This window comes from Cryptotermes secundus, unplaced genomic scaffold (assembly GCF_002891405.2).
Source record: "Cryptotermes secundus unplaced genomic scaffold, Csec_1.0 scaffold2726, whole genome shotgun sequence".
Lineage (NCBI taxonomy): Eukaryota > Metazoa > Arthropoda > Insecta > Blattodea > Kalotermitidae > Cryptotermes > Cryptotermes secundus.
The window spans coordinates 12836-28848 of NW_019735014.1; the positions used below are offsets into that span (position 1 = coordinate 12836).

The window sequence follows — 16013 nt, forward strand, 5'->3', positions numbered from 1 at the left end:
CAACAATTTTATACTTCAAAGGAAGTGTAGTATCTTATAGGCATCTAAGTAGTCAACTGGTTCCATAAAGCAGTGTCCCAGATGACAAAATCTTAAGTAAGCTATAGCCTAACAATGAGAAGATATATGAGGCTGGTTTATCTTTTTCCAAGCACCTTCTGCAAGTGGTACTATTGGTTAATCCCAATTTCAAAAGGTGTCTTTCAGGTGACTTATGTCCTGCAAGTGGAATGTTTGGTTAATCCAAATCTAAAAAGGTGTCCTTTCAGTTGACAATGTCCTGCAAGTGGTACTTTTGGTTAATCCCAATTTAAAAATGTATCCTTTCAGGTGACAATGTCCTGCAAGCAGTTCTGTCACTGACTATAACTGGTTTCTATTTACTTTCAGTAGTTCTAGTTTTTTTGGGGGGGGGGGCAGAGTTATTGTGGGAAAGCCTTTGCACATTTGAATGCTGTTATGGACTCCCAACATTTTTTTGTTGTCTCCGTCCAGTCCAACAGCCTTGCTGGTAACCCCTGCTGAGACGCCATATGCTGGTTCAGGTCCTATAGATGGCCATTCAGTTCCCAATCTTGCCAGTTAGACAGCAATTTCATTATCCTTGAGTCTTCTGTGACCTGGCACTCATATCGGTTTAACTCTGTTATGTTCTGTTTCACAGTGGACTGATGACAGTCCCAGACCAGTTTTGAGTTGATTTGTTAATTCCCAAGAACTCCAATCACTGTTTAACTTTCAGATAGATTACAGATGTTTCTGTTCTTGTGTCTCATATCTGCATTCTCCACAGCACATGCCAATGTTATGGTGGATTGCCCATGGATGAAGCTAAACCTTTTCTGCTTGTCATATCCATACACCCCTGCCCTAATGTATTCATTTGTTTCAGAACTGTGTACCTAAGTACCCTGCTTTTCTTCAAGTTGAAACCCATCTTCCTTTTCACTTCTGTCAGGGAATCTGACCATGAAAGGCTTGTTACATACATGCAGAAGAACCCCCCCCCACCAGAGGTGACATAACAGCATCGGAGCCACTGCTGCTGCTATGGTAACAGGCCAGTAAAAACTCTGCCCCCCCCACGGTGATGTAATAGGGGACACCGCTGTTAACATGAGGCAACAGGGGATGGTATAAAAAGCCAGCTGAGCAGTGTGTGATTAGGAGTGACACGGTGTGGACTGTGACATCGCTGAGAGCAGTGGAAGTAATTGTGATAAAGCCGATCGCAGTAATTGTAATTGTGAATTGTGTGAGAGTAAGAGCAAATGTGGAATAAATTTGCTAGATCCAGAACGGCGTGAAGTTATTTGTTACGTCAAATGCCCAACATGTGACAATATATTTGTATTATTTTATCAGTTCCCATCTGTAGGATGGGTACTTCTTTCATGCCCCAAGACATGAATACATGTCCATATCCTTTGGATTTGGGTTTACATTATAAACTAGCATACTAACACATGATTACAGTTACTATTAAAAATACACCTTCAGTCATGCTCAAACGACTGAATACCTTCACTGTTTTAAAACCATGATGGGATTCGTGACACTCGAGTAAATATGCAATTAGGAAAGTTGGCCTTTTAAATTACTGTGACATGGATGATGCAACAGGAAGTAGGGGTCACGTGAACTCTGCGTACTAGCAAGTGATGTCACATACCCCACTCCTTCCTTCATTACACAGCACTCGGTAAACACCCCTCCCCCACAGTGATGTTACAGGGGACACTGCGGTTACTACACAGCAATAAACAACTGTCTGCAGTGTTGTCCAGCAACGCCTGTAAACACAGCGATTACGGAACAGGGAAGCGAGGTGTTTTCCGCTGTGTTATTCTGCCCCAAAAAAAAAAAGGGATACACAGCAAGTGCTGGAACTCCTGCTGGACAGGATGGAAACCATGCAAGAGGAAATGAAAAGAGAACAGGTGAAGGCAGACACCAATAGAAAAATCGACAAAGAGGAAATGTTGAAAGAGATGAAGGCCAATCGAAGGGACCTAAAAGAAATGAAGATGATGACCGCAAACCAAGAGAAAACAGACATAAAGTTTACGGAGCTTACTGAAGAAATTGGAAAAACATAGACGGAATTACAGACAGTACAGGAGTCTCTCATGGCATGGGAAAGGACGGTTTAAGAAGACCTCACAGAAATCAGGTCTAAGCAACTGAGAGACCATGAATACACCCATTTACGTTACTGGAAACATTTAATGAAGCCTGTTTAGCAACTGAAGCAACCAAACGTGAATTCCGGGCTCAATTGGAAGAATTCAAGACTTTTGCCGAGAGGAAGTAGACCAGTAGTATGCGCGATCGCAGCTGAGCCACCGAAATTCAACGGGAATTCAACGTGGAGTGTGTTCCAGCTTCAATTTGAGACCATAGCAGAACACAACCAATGGTTGGACCGGGAAAAATCAACATACCTAATTACCGCTCTGAAGGGTCAGGTGGCAGAAGTGCTACCTGACATTCCAACAAATACAGCTTATGACGATACCCTTCAGTCACTAGAAGACCGTTTCAGGGACGAACACTTTGCAGCTGCTTACCACTGCCAATTAAGAACAAGGACACAGAAACCTTGAGAATCCCTGCAAGACTTTGCCATGGCCATTGAACTGCTTGCCCGTCATGCCTACCCCATTCTACCTGCAGATCACACAGGAAGAGAGGCAGGAAAAGCCTTTGTATATTGAATACGAGAATGCGGACATAAAGATTCAGCTGCTGCTGGGAGGGGAAAAGACGGTAAATGAGGCCCTCCGACAAGCACTAGAGCTGCAGGCGGTACTGGTAGCAGATAGACCTCACGAAGATAGCAACAAGATTTACCGGAAGTACCAGTCGCCCGCCACCCAACGAAGAGACAGAAGACAATGAAGGTGCTGAAGTTGTGGAGAACTGGGCCACTTCAGGAGTAACGAAAGAAAGGCTAATAATGAAATGCACCGAGAACATGAAGATAGACCAGGTAGATACACACGGGAATTGACAAGAAGCTACAATGAACACATGAACAGGAAGGGTATCCAACTGTCGGGAAACGAGCGACGACCGGCAGAGAAGGGCGAATGCTGGTGTATGCATTAAAGTCCCTCCATCTAGCATTGACCGTCATCACGGAAAGTGCTGATCCTAGGCTGGTCACCCAAGGATGGATCGGTGACAAACCGGGCATGGTGACCATAGATACCAGAGAGTATGTAACTGTGGTTAGGCCAGACATCACCGACGGATGGCCCGAAAAAGAGCCCGACCAACGTTTCACACTGCAGACGGTATCTGGTCAATCCCTCCCCATCCAGAAAGAAGTTTTTCTAACTCTGACCCTGGGGCAGTGATCACTGAAAATGTGGGTTTTCATCGCAGATATCACCAATGAGTTCATTCCAGGACTGGACATACTACGCACCTAGAATGCATCTGTGGACATAGGGCACCAAACGCCACATCTGGCAGAAGAAATATCGTTATGGAGTCCAGGGGCAGGACCTCGTCCTTCCAGCCTAGCAGTGGTCAAGGACCACATAATACCCACATGGTGTGAGGGAATAGTGATGGCCAGAATGGAAAAACCCCTTGGAGTAGAAAATGGTGTAGTAAAACCAAAACCTCAGGCCCATCCACCTGAAGGAATCTACATAGCCAGAACCTTAGTTCAAGATCGCCAGGGGGTACCAGTGAGGGTCTTGAATGCTACCTGTCGGAATCAAAAGCTGACGAGAGGATCCATTTTGGCACACTGTGAGCCAGTCACACTAGTGACTACGCCAGACGTGAAGCAGACCTGGGCCCAAGTTCCAAGATCAAGACTAGAGGACATAACTGTAGAAGCCAAACCACACCTAACCAACAAAGAATTTCATGAGTTGGGAGAACTCCTGACCGAGTACCAGGATATTTTGCTGGAAATAACAAAGACTATGGGAGGACTAACCAGGTGTATTACTGTATGGATACAGGTGACGCCCGACCTATTTGCCAACACCCGAGGAGGCTGCCCCTACCAAAGCAAGTGGAGGTCAGCGAGATGCTCGACGATATGCAATTCTGTGGGGTTATCGAGGAATCAGACAGCCCATGGTCGTCCCCTGTCGTTCTGGTCAAGAAGAATGGAAAAGTCTGTTTCTGTGTGGATTACAGAAAGTTAAACAATGTCACAAAAAATGACCGTTTTCCACTACCCCGGATTGATGACACTTTAGACACGCTGGCTGGAGCCAAGTGGTTCTTCACTCTCAATTTGAAAAGCGGATAGCAATTAGATGTACACCCAGATGATAAGGAGAAAACGGCATTCTTGACAGGGCAAGAATTATGGCTGTTTACAGTCATGCCCTTTGGGCTGTGCAACACTCCTGTGACATTTGAAGGCCTAATGGAGACAGTGCCGCAAGGTCTCACATACGATTCATGTCTCGTGTACTTAGATGATGTAGTAGTGATTGGCTGCACTTTCCAAGAACACTTGACCAACCTGTGAAAAGTATTTAATTGGTTCCAAGAAGCCCGCCTAAAACTCAACCTGGAGAAGTGTCAACTCTTTCAGAAGGAGGTACGCTACCTCGGACATACTGTATCACCTGGAGGGATAATCACCAACCCAGAGAAACAGAAAGCCGTGAAGGAATAGCCAACACCAAAGAATAAGCATGAAGTTAGGAGCTTTCTGGGGTTATGCACGTATTACAGACGATTTATTTCCGGTTTTGTGAACATTGCTAAACCACTAACCAAACTCACTGAGCAGAAGCAATCCTTTCAGTGAACCACATAGGTTGATGCCACCTTCCAAACGCTCAAAACAGCCCTGTGTGCCGCCCCAATTCTTGCATGGCCGTAACCAGGAGAGAGGTTCATTGTGGACACAAATGCCAGTAATATTGGAATTGGAGGATTACTCTCTTAAATACAGGACGGACAAGAGCGTGTCATAGCTTACTTCAGCAAGACGCTAAACAAAGCAGAGAGGAACTAATGCGTCACCTGACGAGAACTACTTGCCATAGTGAGAACACTGGAACATTTCCACAAGTACCTATATGGACAACAGTTCCATCTGTGTGTGGACCAGTCTGTGCTTACCTGGTTCATGAGTTTCAAGAACTTAGGACAAACTGCGCGCTGGATACAGCGCCTACAAGAGTACAACTTCACTTCATCAAGGCCAGAAACATAACAACGCCCACACACTTTCTAGACGACCCTGCCATGAGCAATGTGTGCACTGCCGAAGTTGAGACACGGGCAGATGTAAAGCAAATATGTGCTATTGGAACCCTACAGCAGCTGGCTGGGACCTGGTTATCCTAAGAGAGGAACAGCTAAACGATGCAGACAATGGGCCTATTCTACTGGAGATAGAAACCGGACAGTGACCAGAATGGCAAGATATCGCTGGATTGCAGTCCCACGCATAAAAGAGTGCAAATGGGAATCCGCCAATGGAAGATGTCAAGTAGCCCAGATAATTATTCCTCGGAGCAGGGTGAAGGATGTTCTGAGTGAACTACGCGGTGAACCGTCCAGAGGTCACTTGGGTGTTAAAAAAACCTTGAATAAGGTTCACCATAGATTCTACTGGCTCCAAGCAAAAGCCGATATTGAGAAATGGTGTCGATAGTGTGACACATGTGCAGCCAGTCAGGGACCACGGACCAGGAATCGTGGGCAAATGCAGCAGTATAATGTTGCGGCTCCTTTCAAGAGAATAGAAATTGATATCGCAGGGCCCTTCCCACGAAGTGACCAAGGAAACCGATACCTACTGATCGCTATGGACTACTTTACCAAGTGGCTGGAAGTGTACGCCATTCCAAATCTGGTAGCGTTGACAATAGCGGAAGTTCTGGTTGCCAACTTCTTCTGCCGCTTCGGCACACCTTGGGAGTTGCACAGTGAGAAAGGCCGTAATTTCAAGTCTCATCTGCTACAAGAAGTTTTGCAACGCCTGGGAGTGAGCAAGATGCGCAAAACACCCCTGCACCCAAAGTTGGACTGCATGGTGGAACGCTACATTAAGACCATCGAGGAGCACTTGCGGAAGGTCGTCACAACCCACCAGAGGGACTGAGATGAGAGGTTACTCTTCTTTCTGCTAGCTTACAGGGCATCCACTCACGACTCTACGGCCTTGACCCCTGCTAGCCTAGTGTTCGGACGAGAACTTAGACTGCCCGGCAACCTGCTGTTTGGGGTACCCCCAGACAAGGAACCACCCACAACCGATTATGCAGCAGACTTGGTGGATCATCTACACGACATCCACATTTATGCCCAACAACACCTGAAGCTTGCCAGTGACTGGATGAAAACTCGGTATGATAAACTGGCCAACTCCGCAGGTTACCAGGAAGGTGACAGAGTTTGGCTCTATCGCTCAGCCTGCAGGAAAGGGAAGTCACCGAAACTTCAGTCCTCGTGGGAAGGTCCTTACAAAGTAGTAAGCAGTAAGTAGTAGATCGATGAACGCTGGACCATGGAATTGCTCAGGACGAACAATCCTAAGAAGGGAGCGGAGGATGTAACAGCCGGACAATAGTCGCTGCAAGAGTAGCCGAAATAACAGGAGACACAGCAAGCACAGCAACCAGAAGAAAAAGGAACAGGGATGAACCGTTAAGCTGTTCGGGACAAACAACCTTTAGAAGGGAGCAGTGTGACGTATTTGCGCTGTGCAGGAAACCCCCCCTCCTGTGGTGACGTAACAGCGTCGGAGCAATTTCCGCTGCTACAGTAACAGGCCAGTCAACAGTCTGCCACCTCCCGCAGTGACGTAACAGCACTTCCAACTGTGACATAACAGGGGACACCACTGGTAACACGAGGCAACTGGGAACGGTATAAAAAGCTGGCTGAGCAGTATGTGAGAAGAGTGAGAGTGTGATTAGGAGTGACACAGTGTGGATCGTGAAGTTGCCGAGAGCAGTAGAATTGTGATACTGCAGATGGCAGTACTTGTGAAATGTATAAGTGTAAGAGTAAATGTGCAATAAATTCGCTAGATCCAAGACGGCGTGAAGTTATTTGTCGTGTGACAAACACCCAACACGTGACATAACTTTTTAATGAGGTTCTAGAATTTGTCTCTAAAACATGACACATGTTGCTGCCAGATTTTAAGTATGGAATTGAATTTGTGTATAAAAAAGTGTGTGGTATTTATATGACTGTAGAAAATACTGTAAACAGGGTGAAACAAACCTGCAATGCAACTGCTTTCCACTGTTCTTTGGCAAGCAGAGTGAGTAGAGCCTGAGGAAACAACAGCAGTCTATTCTCCCGTGATGATGTTATGCTGTCTAGTGTCGGTACGAAGCAGTCACATCCAGACAGTATTATCACAGTCAGCAGAAACACATCACACAGGAAGACTAGTGCCTTTAGAAAAAGAATAAGATTGCATTCTGAGCTTTATTTAAAAACAATGTCAACTACAGAGTGTATATATCAGTGAATAAGAAATGGCAGTATGATGATGAATAGGGAATAAATTTCAACATGGAAGAAACCTTCCAAGATATTATCATGGCATTTACGTGAAGAGACTAAGTAAAAGCATGAACATTTAAGTCATGATACTTTATGTTCTGCCAAGATTTGAGCCAAGGGCCTTCCATGTATACCTTCTATGAATGAATAAGGGATGCGCTTTAACCAGTCCGTGCACCAGGACCATCAAGTATACATCCTAACTACTCCACCATCAAATTCAATGAAATGCACTGAAATGCACAGTTTGTATTCTATTATGCTGTCAAGTGATGAGACTTTTCATAGCATAAACTGCAACTACAACAGACCTATACTTACGTGAACAGATTCATATAAAATACGAGAGGTCGCACAAATCATATTACTTTGCAAGCCCTCATTTTGTAGACCTGTTATCACTCTCACCTCTAAATTATGATTTCTACTGTATTTGTCTGGGCCAATTTTTTTGTGCACCTTTTACTCAATTTTATAAGTTTTCTTAACATTTTCTGTATTCGGTGTATTACTTTCCATTCATATAACTTGGCCAAAGCACTCTAAACTGAATTTTTAAAATATTTCCTCAAAGATCTTGCGACTGTCTTTTACTAAACACTCATGCTGCTTCAGTTCAGAAGTGCTGGAATCCACCCATGGCTCTGTTTTGGTCTACATGCATGTTCTGGTCCAATACATTGGTATTAGGATGAAACAGCACTTATAAAAATGACCATCCTTCGGCATTTTCTATTTTCATATGTTGTGCAACAATTTCTTTATATGTTCATTTAGTTGAAGTTTATTTAATAACACTGTAGGTAGCTTAAGTTACACATCAATGGAACTGAAAAGGTTGTGAAAGGAAGCAGCCATAACCTAGTTTTGAGATAGTATTACAGAATTTTATAGAAGTACAGAAAAATCACAGAAATCTAATTTAGGACAGCCAGTTTCTCGGTGAAGATTCAAATCTGGGAACTCCCAAATATGAAGCAGGAGCAATATTCAGCATGATGACATGAAATTGGATATAAAACCAAGGACAGGTACAGTACACAGTTACATTAAAACTAACTGAATTGAAAAATACAAATTCTGAATTAAAATAAATTGGAATTATGCAACTTTCATCCCAGAGTTACATGCTGAGCATAAGAGTTGATGTAAATTCTAAAGGGTTCTGGCAATCGTGTGTAACACTCAGAATTCCTGGGTCTTTGGACTGTCTACTGTCCAGCATCCTAAAAACTAGAGAACACAACTTTGGAAACTGGATCCACTAATCATGATTAGTCCAACATACTTATGAAGAGGGTCACAGGGTAGGCTGGGATGAAGATAGGATTTTAGAAATTGAAAGTAACTGCACATATAGAAAATACAATAAATCAGCTCATATGGCATGCTTAACCAATCCAATCAGCTAATCCAGTCTGGACATTTCTCCCATCTGGATTACCCTCAACAGCAATGAGATTGCCAGCTCATGGAGATCAGAATGCTGTGACAGATTCTTCAAGGATTTCTATTAGGTAATACTCCTGCATGTTCAGTTTCTACTCCACAGATGGTGCTAGCAGTAGGCACAAAATGGTTTCACAAAATTCTCAATTTGATCCCATGCATGGGTTTTCACGGCTTTCGTTTGTTGCATAAATCTTTCACCTCCCTTTCTATCTTACTTTCAGGCATGTGCATGCTTCATCACAATTTTTATTGCATATTTTCCTAATGTTATATTTTAGCGTCCTGTTGCACTGATTTAAGTCCATGATTTATTTCCACCGTCTTCCAGTGCATACACTCATCTATCTCACTCCTCTCTCTCGCACTACATGTTTCGGCACAAAAGTGCCACCTTCAGGTGCTTATTCGATTTACGATAAACTAGTTCACTGCATGCCTTGCCGTCTTCATATTAAAATAACTAAAATATATATTTATCATGGTGTGACATGTTGACCCCTACCTCTTTAGGTGCACATAGCGGTAACGTAGCGATCGCGTAATAGGCGAGTAATCACCCCGCAACTCTCCCCGCGGTGACGTCATGAGCGGAGCCGAAGTGAGCAGAGCGGAGCCGACGTTAGCCTAGTCCCCGCAACCTTGAAGCTATGCAAAGCGAGTCAACAGCGGTGACGGTTACCAAGGGGTAACAGCGTCCTAGGCTATACGCCACATCACACTAGCAACAGCGAACGGAATAAAAACCGGCTGAGCAGCAAGCGAGAGTCAGTGTGTTATCAACGAGTTCTCAGTTCGAAAGTTACAAGCTACAGCCGCGTGTGCGCTAACAAGTGATAACCAGTCATATCTGGAGTGTGTAATTCAGGGAGACTTGTATAGCTCCCGCGCTATTAATACGTGAAGACTCTGGAAGATAGTGTTAAGAGATTTTGTTGTAGGGTTTGTAAAAAGTGGAAACCCGTAACATTGTTATAATTAATTGTAGCCAATATTTGTAGATTGTTCNGTGTGACTCGCGTAGTGAGATACGACGTAGGGATGAAAAATCCTGAACAATTTTAATATTTTTAATATTTAATATTTATCAATATATATGATAAATATATATTTTAGTTATTTTAATATGAAGACGGCAAGGCATGCAGTGAACTAGTTTATCGTAAATCGAATAAACACCTGAAGATGGCACTTTTGTGCCGAAACATGTAGTGTGAGAGAGAGGAGTGAGCTAGATGAGTGTATGTACTGGAAGACGGTTGAAATAAATCATGGACATATTTTCCTGTTATCTCCTTCTGACAAAGCATGTTCTCAGGCAATTACACAGTTTTAGTTACACTGATATACTATCCAAAAACCCAGTAATTCTGAGCACAGTGACAAGAGTTGTTCAGTTATTGTGGTTAGCTCTTTCTGGGGGATCCAACAGAGTATGCATCTCCCCTTCACCTGAGAGCGGAAACAGATCCAGTTTCTGACACATGTTCTCTAGTTTTTAGAATACTGATGATGGACAAAGTCCAAAAACCCAGTAATTCTGATAGGAGTTGGTACTAATGATAAACACAAAATGTTAGCTTTAGAATTGGCAAGATGCATTACAAACACATATAATTAAGCAGCCTCTGTAGTCTACGGGTAACGTTCCCACCTCATGACTCAAGGTACGTGGGTTCAAACCTGGCGGAGGTCGTGGAATTTTTAAGGGTGGAAAAATTCAGGGAACAAGTCCTCCAGGAGGGACTTTAAGCTGTGGGTCCCGTGTCGTAGATTTACGGCATGTAAAAGATCCTCATGTCTCTAGGAGACCTCTGAGCAAAATTAAGAAACACATTTCCCACCCAAGTAGTTTCCAATGCCTCTCTGGAAGATGGGGGAAATATCAGGTACCGAGGGTCGACCTCGTTGGCCGAACGGGGCTGATAGCACGCACCAGTACCGGTAGGATATGGCGACAGTAGAAATTAAAGGGGGACGCACAATGGACCAATAACTGGTCTAAGTGCATGGGGAAACCGATCCCCTATAATAACAATAATAATAATAATAATAATACATATAATTCACTCACTAAAATCACAAATTCAGCTTGGGCATTAATGCACAACATACACAATTTAATATTAATGATCATGTTACATCCCTCTTTATGAAAATATGAGCTAATTATCTCAGTTTAAGATAGTAATTTTAAATCTTGAAATCAAATTCTTGCCTTGTGCCAATAACTTTAACAATTATGCCTTAGTCTTACACTTCTTTCCTCCAGGGTATCTATCCCCATTAATTGCTAGTGTTCTATTATACTAAGTGTTGTAAAACAATCCAGTTTCATCCAAATTGAAGATGCTGCAGGGTTCATTTAGTTCCAGTATTAATTTCACATTTTCATGAACGTTATCAGCAGTTGTCATATCTACATAAGGATATTCTCTAATGATTGTTGACGAAATTGTGTTGTCACTGCTTAAAATGTAGCCAGATACTCATGGTGTTGGCCTTCTGTAGGAATACTATTGGCACAAGCATGGTAAAATTATTCAGATAATTCATATTCTTAATTTAAATATTTGGCTTGTATCCATTTTGCAATTTCTATCATCTATTTTTCAGTCACACCTTGATTTTAGGCTACAATAATAGTGCTAAGTTCCACATGCTTCAGAAATTTAAATCTTTTCCATTTTCTTCATTCTCTTGATTATTTTGAGTTTTCAAATAATTCTAACTTTTCAATCTACTGTATCTCTAGTATATTTCCCTTTAGTAACAAACTGCTCAGTGCTCCTGCATCATAAAGTTCATCAGTAGCCATCATGAAAAAACAACACGATTTATACAAGTGACATAAGGGTGTTTTATTTTCAAATGTATCAACAAACTGACATCTCTGTTTCTGGTTCCAAGCACCTATTTGCTAAACCCTTCCATAAGGAATTTTCACAGTAATTACACATGTCTCCCTTGTTAGCTAGTTCACACAAGATGACCATTTTCCAATACAGAGTGTCCGGGAAACTCTAAAGCTTTAACTACATATATTTATATGGCTGCACCATAGCTCAAGTGGTTAGTCACTGGCTTCCCATCGTGGCAGCCCGGGTTCGATCCCGGGTCTGGTCAAGTGGGATTTGTGGTGGACAAAGTGGCACTGGGGCAGGTTTTCTCAGAGTACTTCGGTTTCTCCTGCCAATCTTCATTCCACAAATTGCTCCACAATCATCTGGGGCTGGAACAATATGCCAGAAGTGACCACAGTACAAGGAACTTAGTCGCACCCCATTAGCAATAAAAAAAATATATATTTATTTGCTGCTTAATCACAGAGTTGGTATGTTTTGCAAATTTAGTGCAAAATCTGTCCAAGTTTTAGTGATATGAATTCTAGAGATGTGGCAGCACCACACTGTGAGAAGCAGAGATGGCATGAAGGTGGGAGTCATTCAGTCATGGCATCACCCAGGAAAAGGTGCAGTGCATGTTGTGGTATGCATAATTGAAGTCTGTGATGACTGTTCAGAGAAACTTTAGGAAGGTGTACTGAAAAGATGCTCCAACTGATCAGTGTATTCATAAATGGTATCAACAGATCCAACAAGAAACTGGCAGTGTCTTGAAAGGAAATTCACCATGTAGGCCAAACATATCCCAAGACAACACTGAGAACATTCAGGTATCAAGTCAGCGCAGCCCAAAATATTCTGTTTGGCACATCAGCTGTCCTGCAAGATGATGTGCACAGGAGACTGAAACTACGTGCATACCAACTGCAAGTTGTGCAACACATAAAGCCTCACGATGAGCTCCGAAGAGTAAACTCAGTGACGTTCATGCTAGAACAGCTCACTGTTGATGACAGCTATCTCCAGAAAATTCTTTTCTCTGACAAGGCCATTTTCCATGTACATGGTGCTGTAAACTGCCATAACTGCAGGATGTGGGGCAGCAAGAACCCACATTAGGGAATGAAGCATGTTCATGACAGCTAAGGTCAACAAGAGGTACAGCATCACATCAGACTGACTTGTTGGATCCTGCTTCTTCCATGAGAAGTGTGCAGAGTACCTGGCTATGCTAAAGAACTATGTGTTCCCAAGATAGTAGCTGAAATTGACATCCTCCTTTTCCAACAAGATGAGGCACCAGTCCATTCTGGTGCTACTGTATACACTGCTCTGGATGAATGATTTCCTAGTCTACAGATTGACATGGAAGGGCCAATTTCTTGGTCCCCATGAAGTCCTGACTGAACACATGCAGACTCCTTTTTCTGAGGGTACATCAAAGACATGATGTATAGGAAATGGGTAGTCTCTTCCTAATTTTGCTGAGGGATTACAGCCACTGTTGCTGCAGTGCCTCTGAATGCACTATCTTGGGTGTAGGATTAAGTGGAACGTCATTTCCATATCCATAGGGCCAGCATTCATCCTCATATTGAATCAAACTAAATGTTTGTAAAACTTGGCAGGTCTGTCTATTAGTTTTTATTAATAAGAAACTTTCATGTCATAGCAATGAATAAATATTTATAACCTGAACTCTGGAGTTCTTTCTCAGACATTCTGTATTATCCATAAGATTCCTCATTTCAGTTACATTACGCTGCATTTAAGAGATATTTACGAAAATTAGGTTCAGGAATGCCAAGGAACATACAGGAAGCCAGAACTGGCCGAGTCCTACTTCATGAAGTAGAAGATGGAATATTTTTATATCTGCTAATTAGTGAGTGGATTGTTAATTTCCTAACAGCATTATATTTTTATTAAAACAGTATTCACTGTATCAACTTTTACTGTATCCTGCGTATGCCTCCAGATTAACTAATAAGAAACAATGTTGGAGTGGAGAAAGATTAGTTATATTCAATGACAAAATCAAGTGTATCAGGGAGGCTAAAATAAGATTATTTGATAAGATATACAAAGTTTCGCTTAGTGGGGGGTGGAGTCCAGCTGGGTCCACTCGTCATGGCGGCCACTGATTGGCCTATTGTAGCCTGCCCCGGGTGATTATGATGATGGAGAATTTGGTGGAATGAAGATTGGAAGGGGAAACTGAAGTACTCGGAGAAAACCTGCCCCTGCGGCACTTTGTCCACCACAATTCCCATTTGACCAGACCTTGGATCGAACCTGGGCCGCCACAGTGGGAAGCCAGCGACTAACTGCTTGAGCTATGGCGTGGCCCTAAGATATACAAGGGTTGGAAAAAAAGTAGTGGCAACACTGCTGTAACATGAAAGATGTGCGTCAGGTGGCACTAGTGCCGTCTGTAGCTAATAGAAGAAGTTCAGTTGAAGTAGTGCAGTGAGTGGCTCTGGTTCTGTTTCATTGAGTTGCATTGTGCATTGTCTTGAAGTGCAGGAGCCCAGTTCAAGCACCCTAACAACATATATGACATAACTCCGTCCTAAGTGCAAACTTTATTTATGGGTCTTTCGTCTTGTTCTTCTCTATACACTACATGTTTCGGCCCCAAACGGCCATCATCAGGTGTATACACTCACGTATCTGTTACACTGCACTTATTTATAACATTTAAAATTTAAAAACATAGGTCTTCCTGATTAGCACTTATAAAATCTTTGGTTCTGATATTTAAATCCTTTAAAAATTTTTTCTTCTCTAAGTTTTAAAATTTTAAAAATTTAAAAATGTCAGGATTATTCGCCCTATGTCTATAGTGCTGCAGTGGCTTCTTCTTGTATCTATTACTGTATAGGTGTTATCTGTAATATACAAATATTCGTATTACTAATTATGTACGTAATGTTTTCTTATGTGTTTATACTGTTATTTGTACTTACTCTGTGTAGTCTCCTTGTGTGCATGCTGCTGCTATCTTTACTATGTGTGCTGTGTTTTATGTTGGTGAGTGTAGGAGGGGATTGGGTATTGGGGAGAGGGAGATACCGTTAGTCTGTGTAGATTTCGTGATCGTTTTTAAAGGATTTAAATATCAGAACCGAAGATTTTATAAGTGCTAATCAGGAAGACCTATGTTTTTAAATTTTAAATGTTATAAATAAGTGCAGTGTAACAGATACGTGAGTGTATACACCTGATGATGGCCGTTTGGGGCCGAAACATGTAGTGTATAGAGAAGAACAAGACGAAAGACCTATAAATATAGTTTGCACTTGGGACGGAGTTATGTCATATATCATATAAGTGCAACAGGATGCTTAAATATAATATTGTACCCTAACAACATGTTTACAAAACAAGAACAATGCTCCTGGATAAAGATTGAAGTTGCACGAGGTTGTAGTGCACAAAACTGTTATCAGGGACTTCGAGAAGCATGTGGTGATGCTGCTTTGCCATATCGCACAGTGGCATGATGGGTGAAATTGTTCCGTGAAGGGAGGGATGCCATTCAGGACAACCCCATGTTGACAACCACACAATTCAGCTTCTTGCTTCTTTGCTGGATGTTGATCGTTGATGGGCTGCACGGGAGTTAGCTGCTGAGGTAGGCTATGTCACAAAACCGTGCTCCACATTCCGCATGATATTCTTGGATACCGCAAAATTACAGTGCATTGGATACCCCATACAATGTCTGAGGTGCAACAATGGCAGCCTTATGCAATTGCACAGGACTTGTTGGACAGGTACCAGAGGGAAAGTGATGACTTCCTTGGAAGGATTGTCACTCTGGACAAAACTTGGGCTCGCTCATACGAACCACACTTGAAGCAACAATCAAATGAATGGAAGCATCCTGGCTCTCCTCATCCAAAGAAAGTGCGCACTACACAGAGTAATGTGAAGGTTCATTGTGGCATACAAGGTGTGGCAATAAAGAAACCGGATTCATGCTCTAACCCTTTATTAAAAAAAAATCAGACAGTCGAAATGTTATCCCCTTCAATGTAGTCCCCTCCCCGATCCCTACACCGCTCCATGCGAATTTTCCACTGTTGGAAGCAGTGCTGCAGGTCATCTTGTGTTATGCTCTTCAAGAGTTGCGTCGCTTTTGCTTTCACTGCATCCACGGACTCGAACCTGGTCCCTTTCAGCGCAGACTTGATTTTTGGG

The 16013-nt window shown here is 42.6% G+C and overlaps 1 protein-coding gene across 18 annotated transcripts in view; it reads right to left on the bottom strand.

Moving 5' to 3' along the window:
• LOC111869229 (focadhesin) overlaps positions 1-16013 on the bottom strand; it is a 124294-nt gene that overhangs the window by 2169 nt on the left and 106112 nt on the right. For all 18 annotated transcript variants that reach the window (XM_023860576.2, XM_033753346.1, XM_023860579.2 and 15 more), the window contains one exon: positions 7225-7401. In XM_023860576.2, the coding sequence (XP_023716344.1) occupies positions 7225-7401 (177 nt within the window). The remainder of the gene's footprint in view (positions 1-7224; positions 7402-16013) is intronic.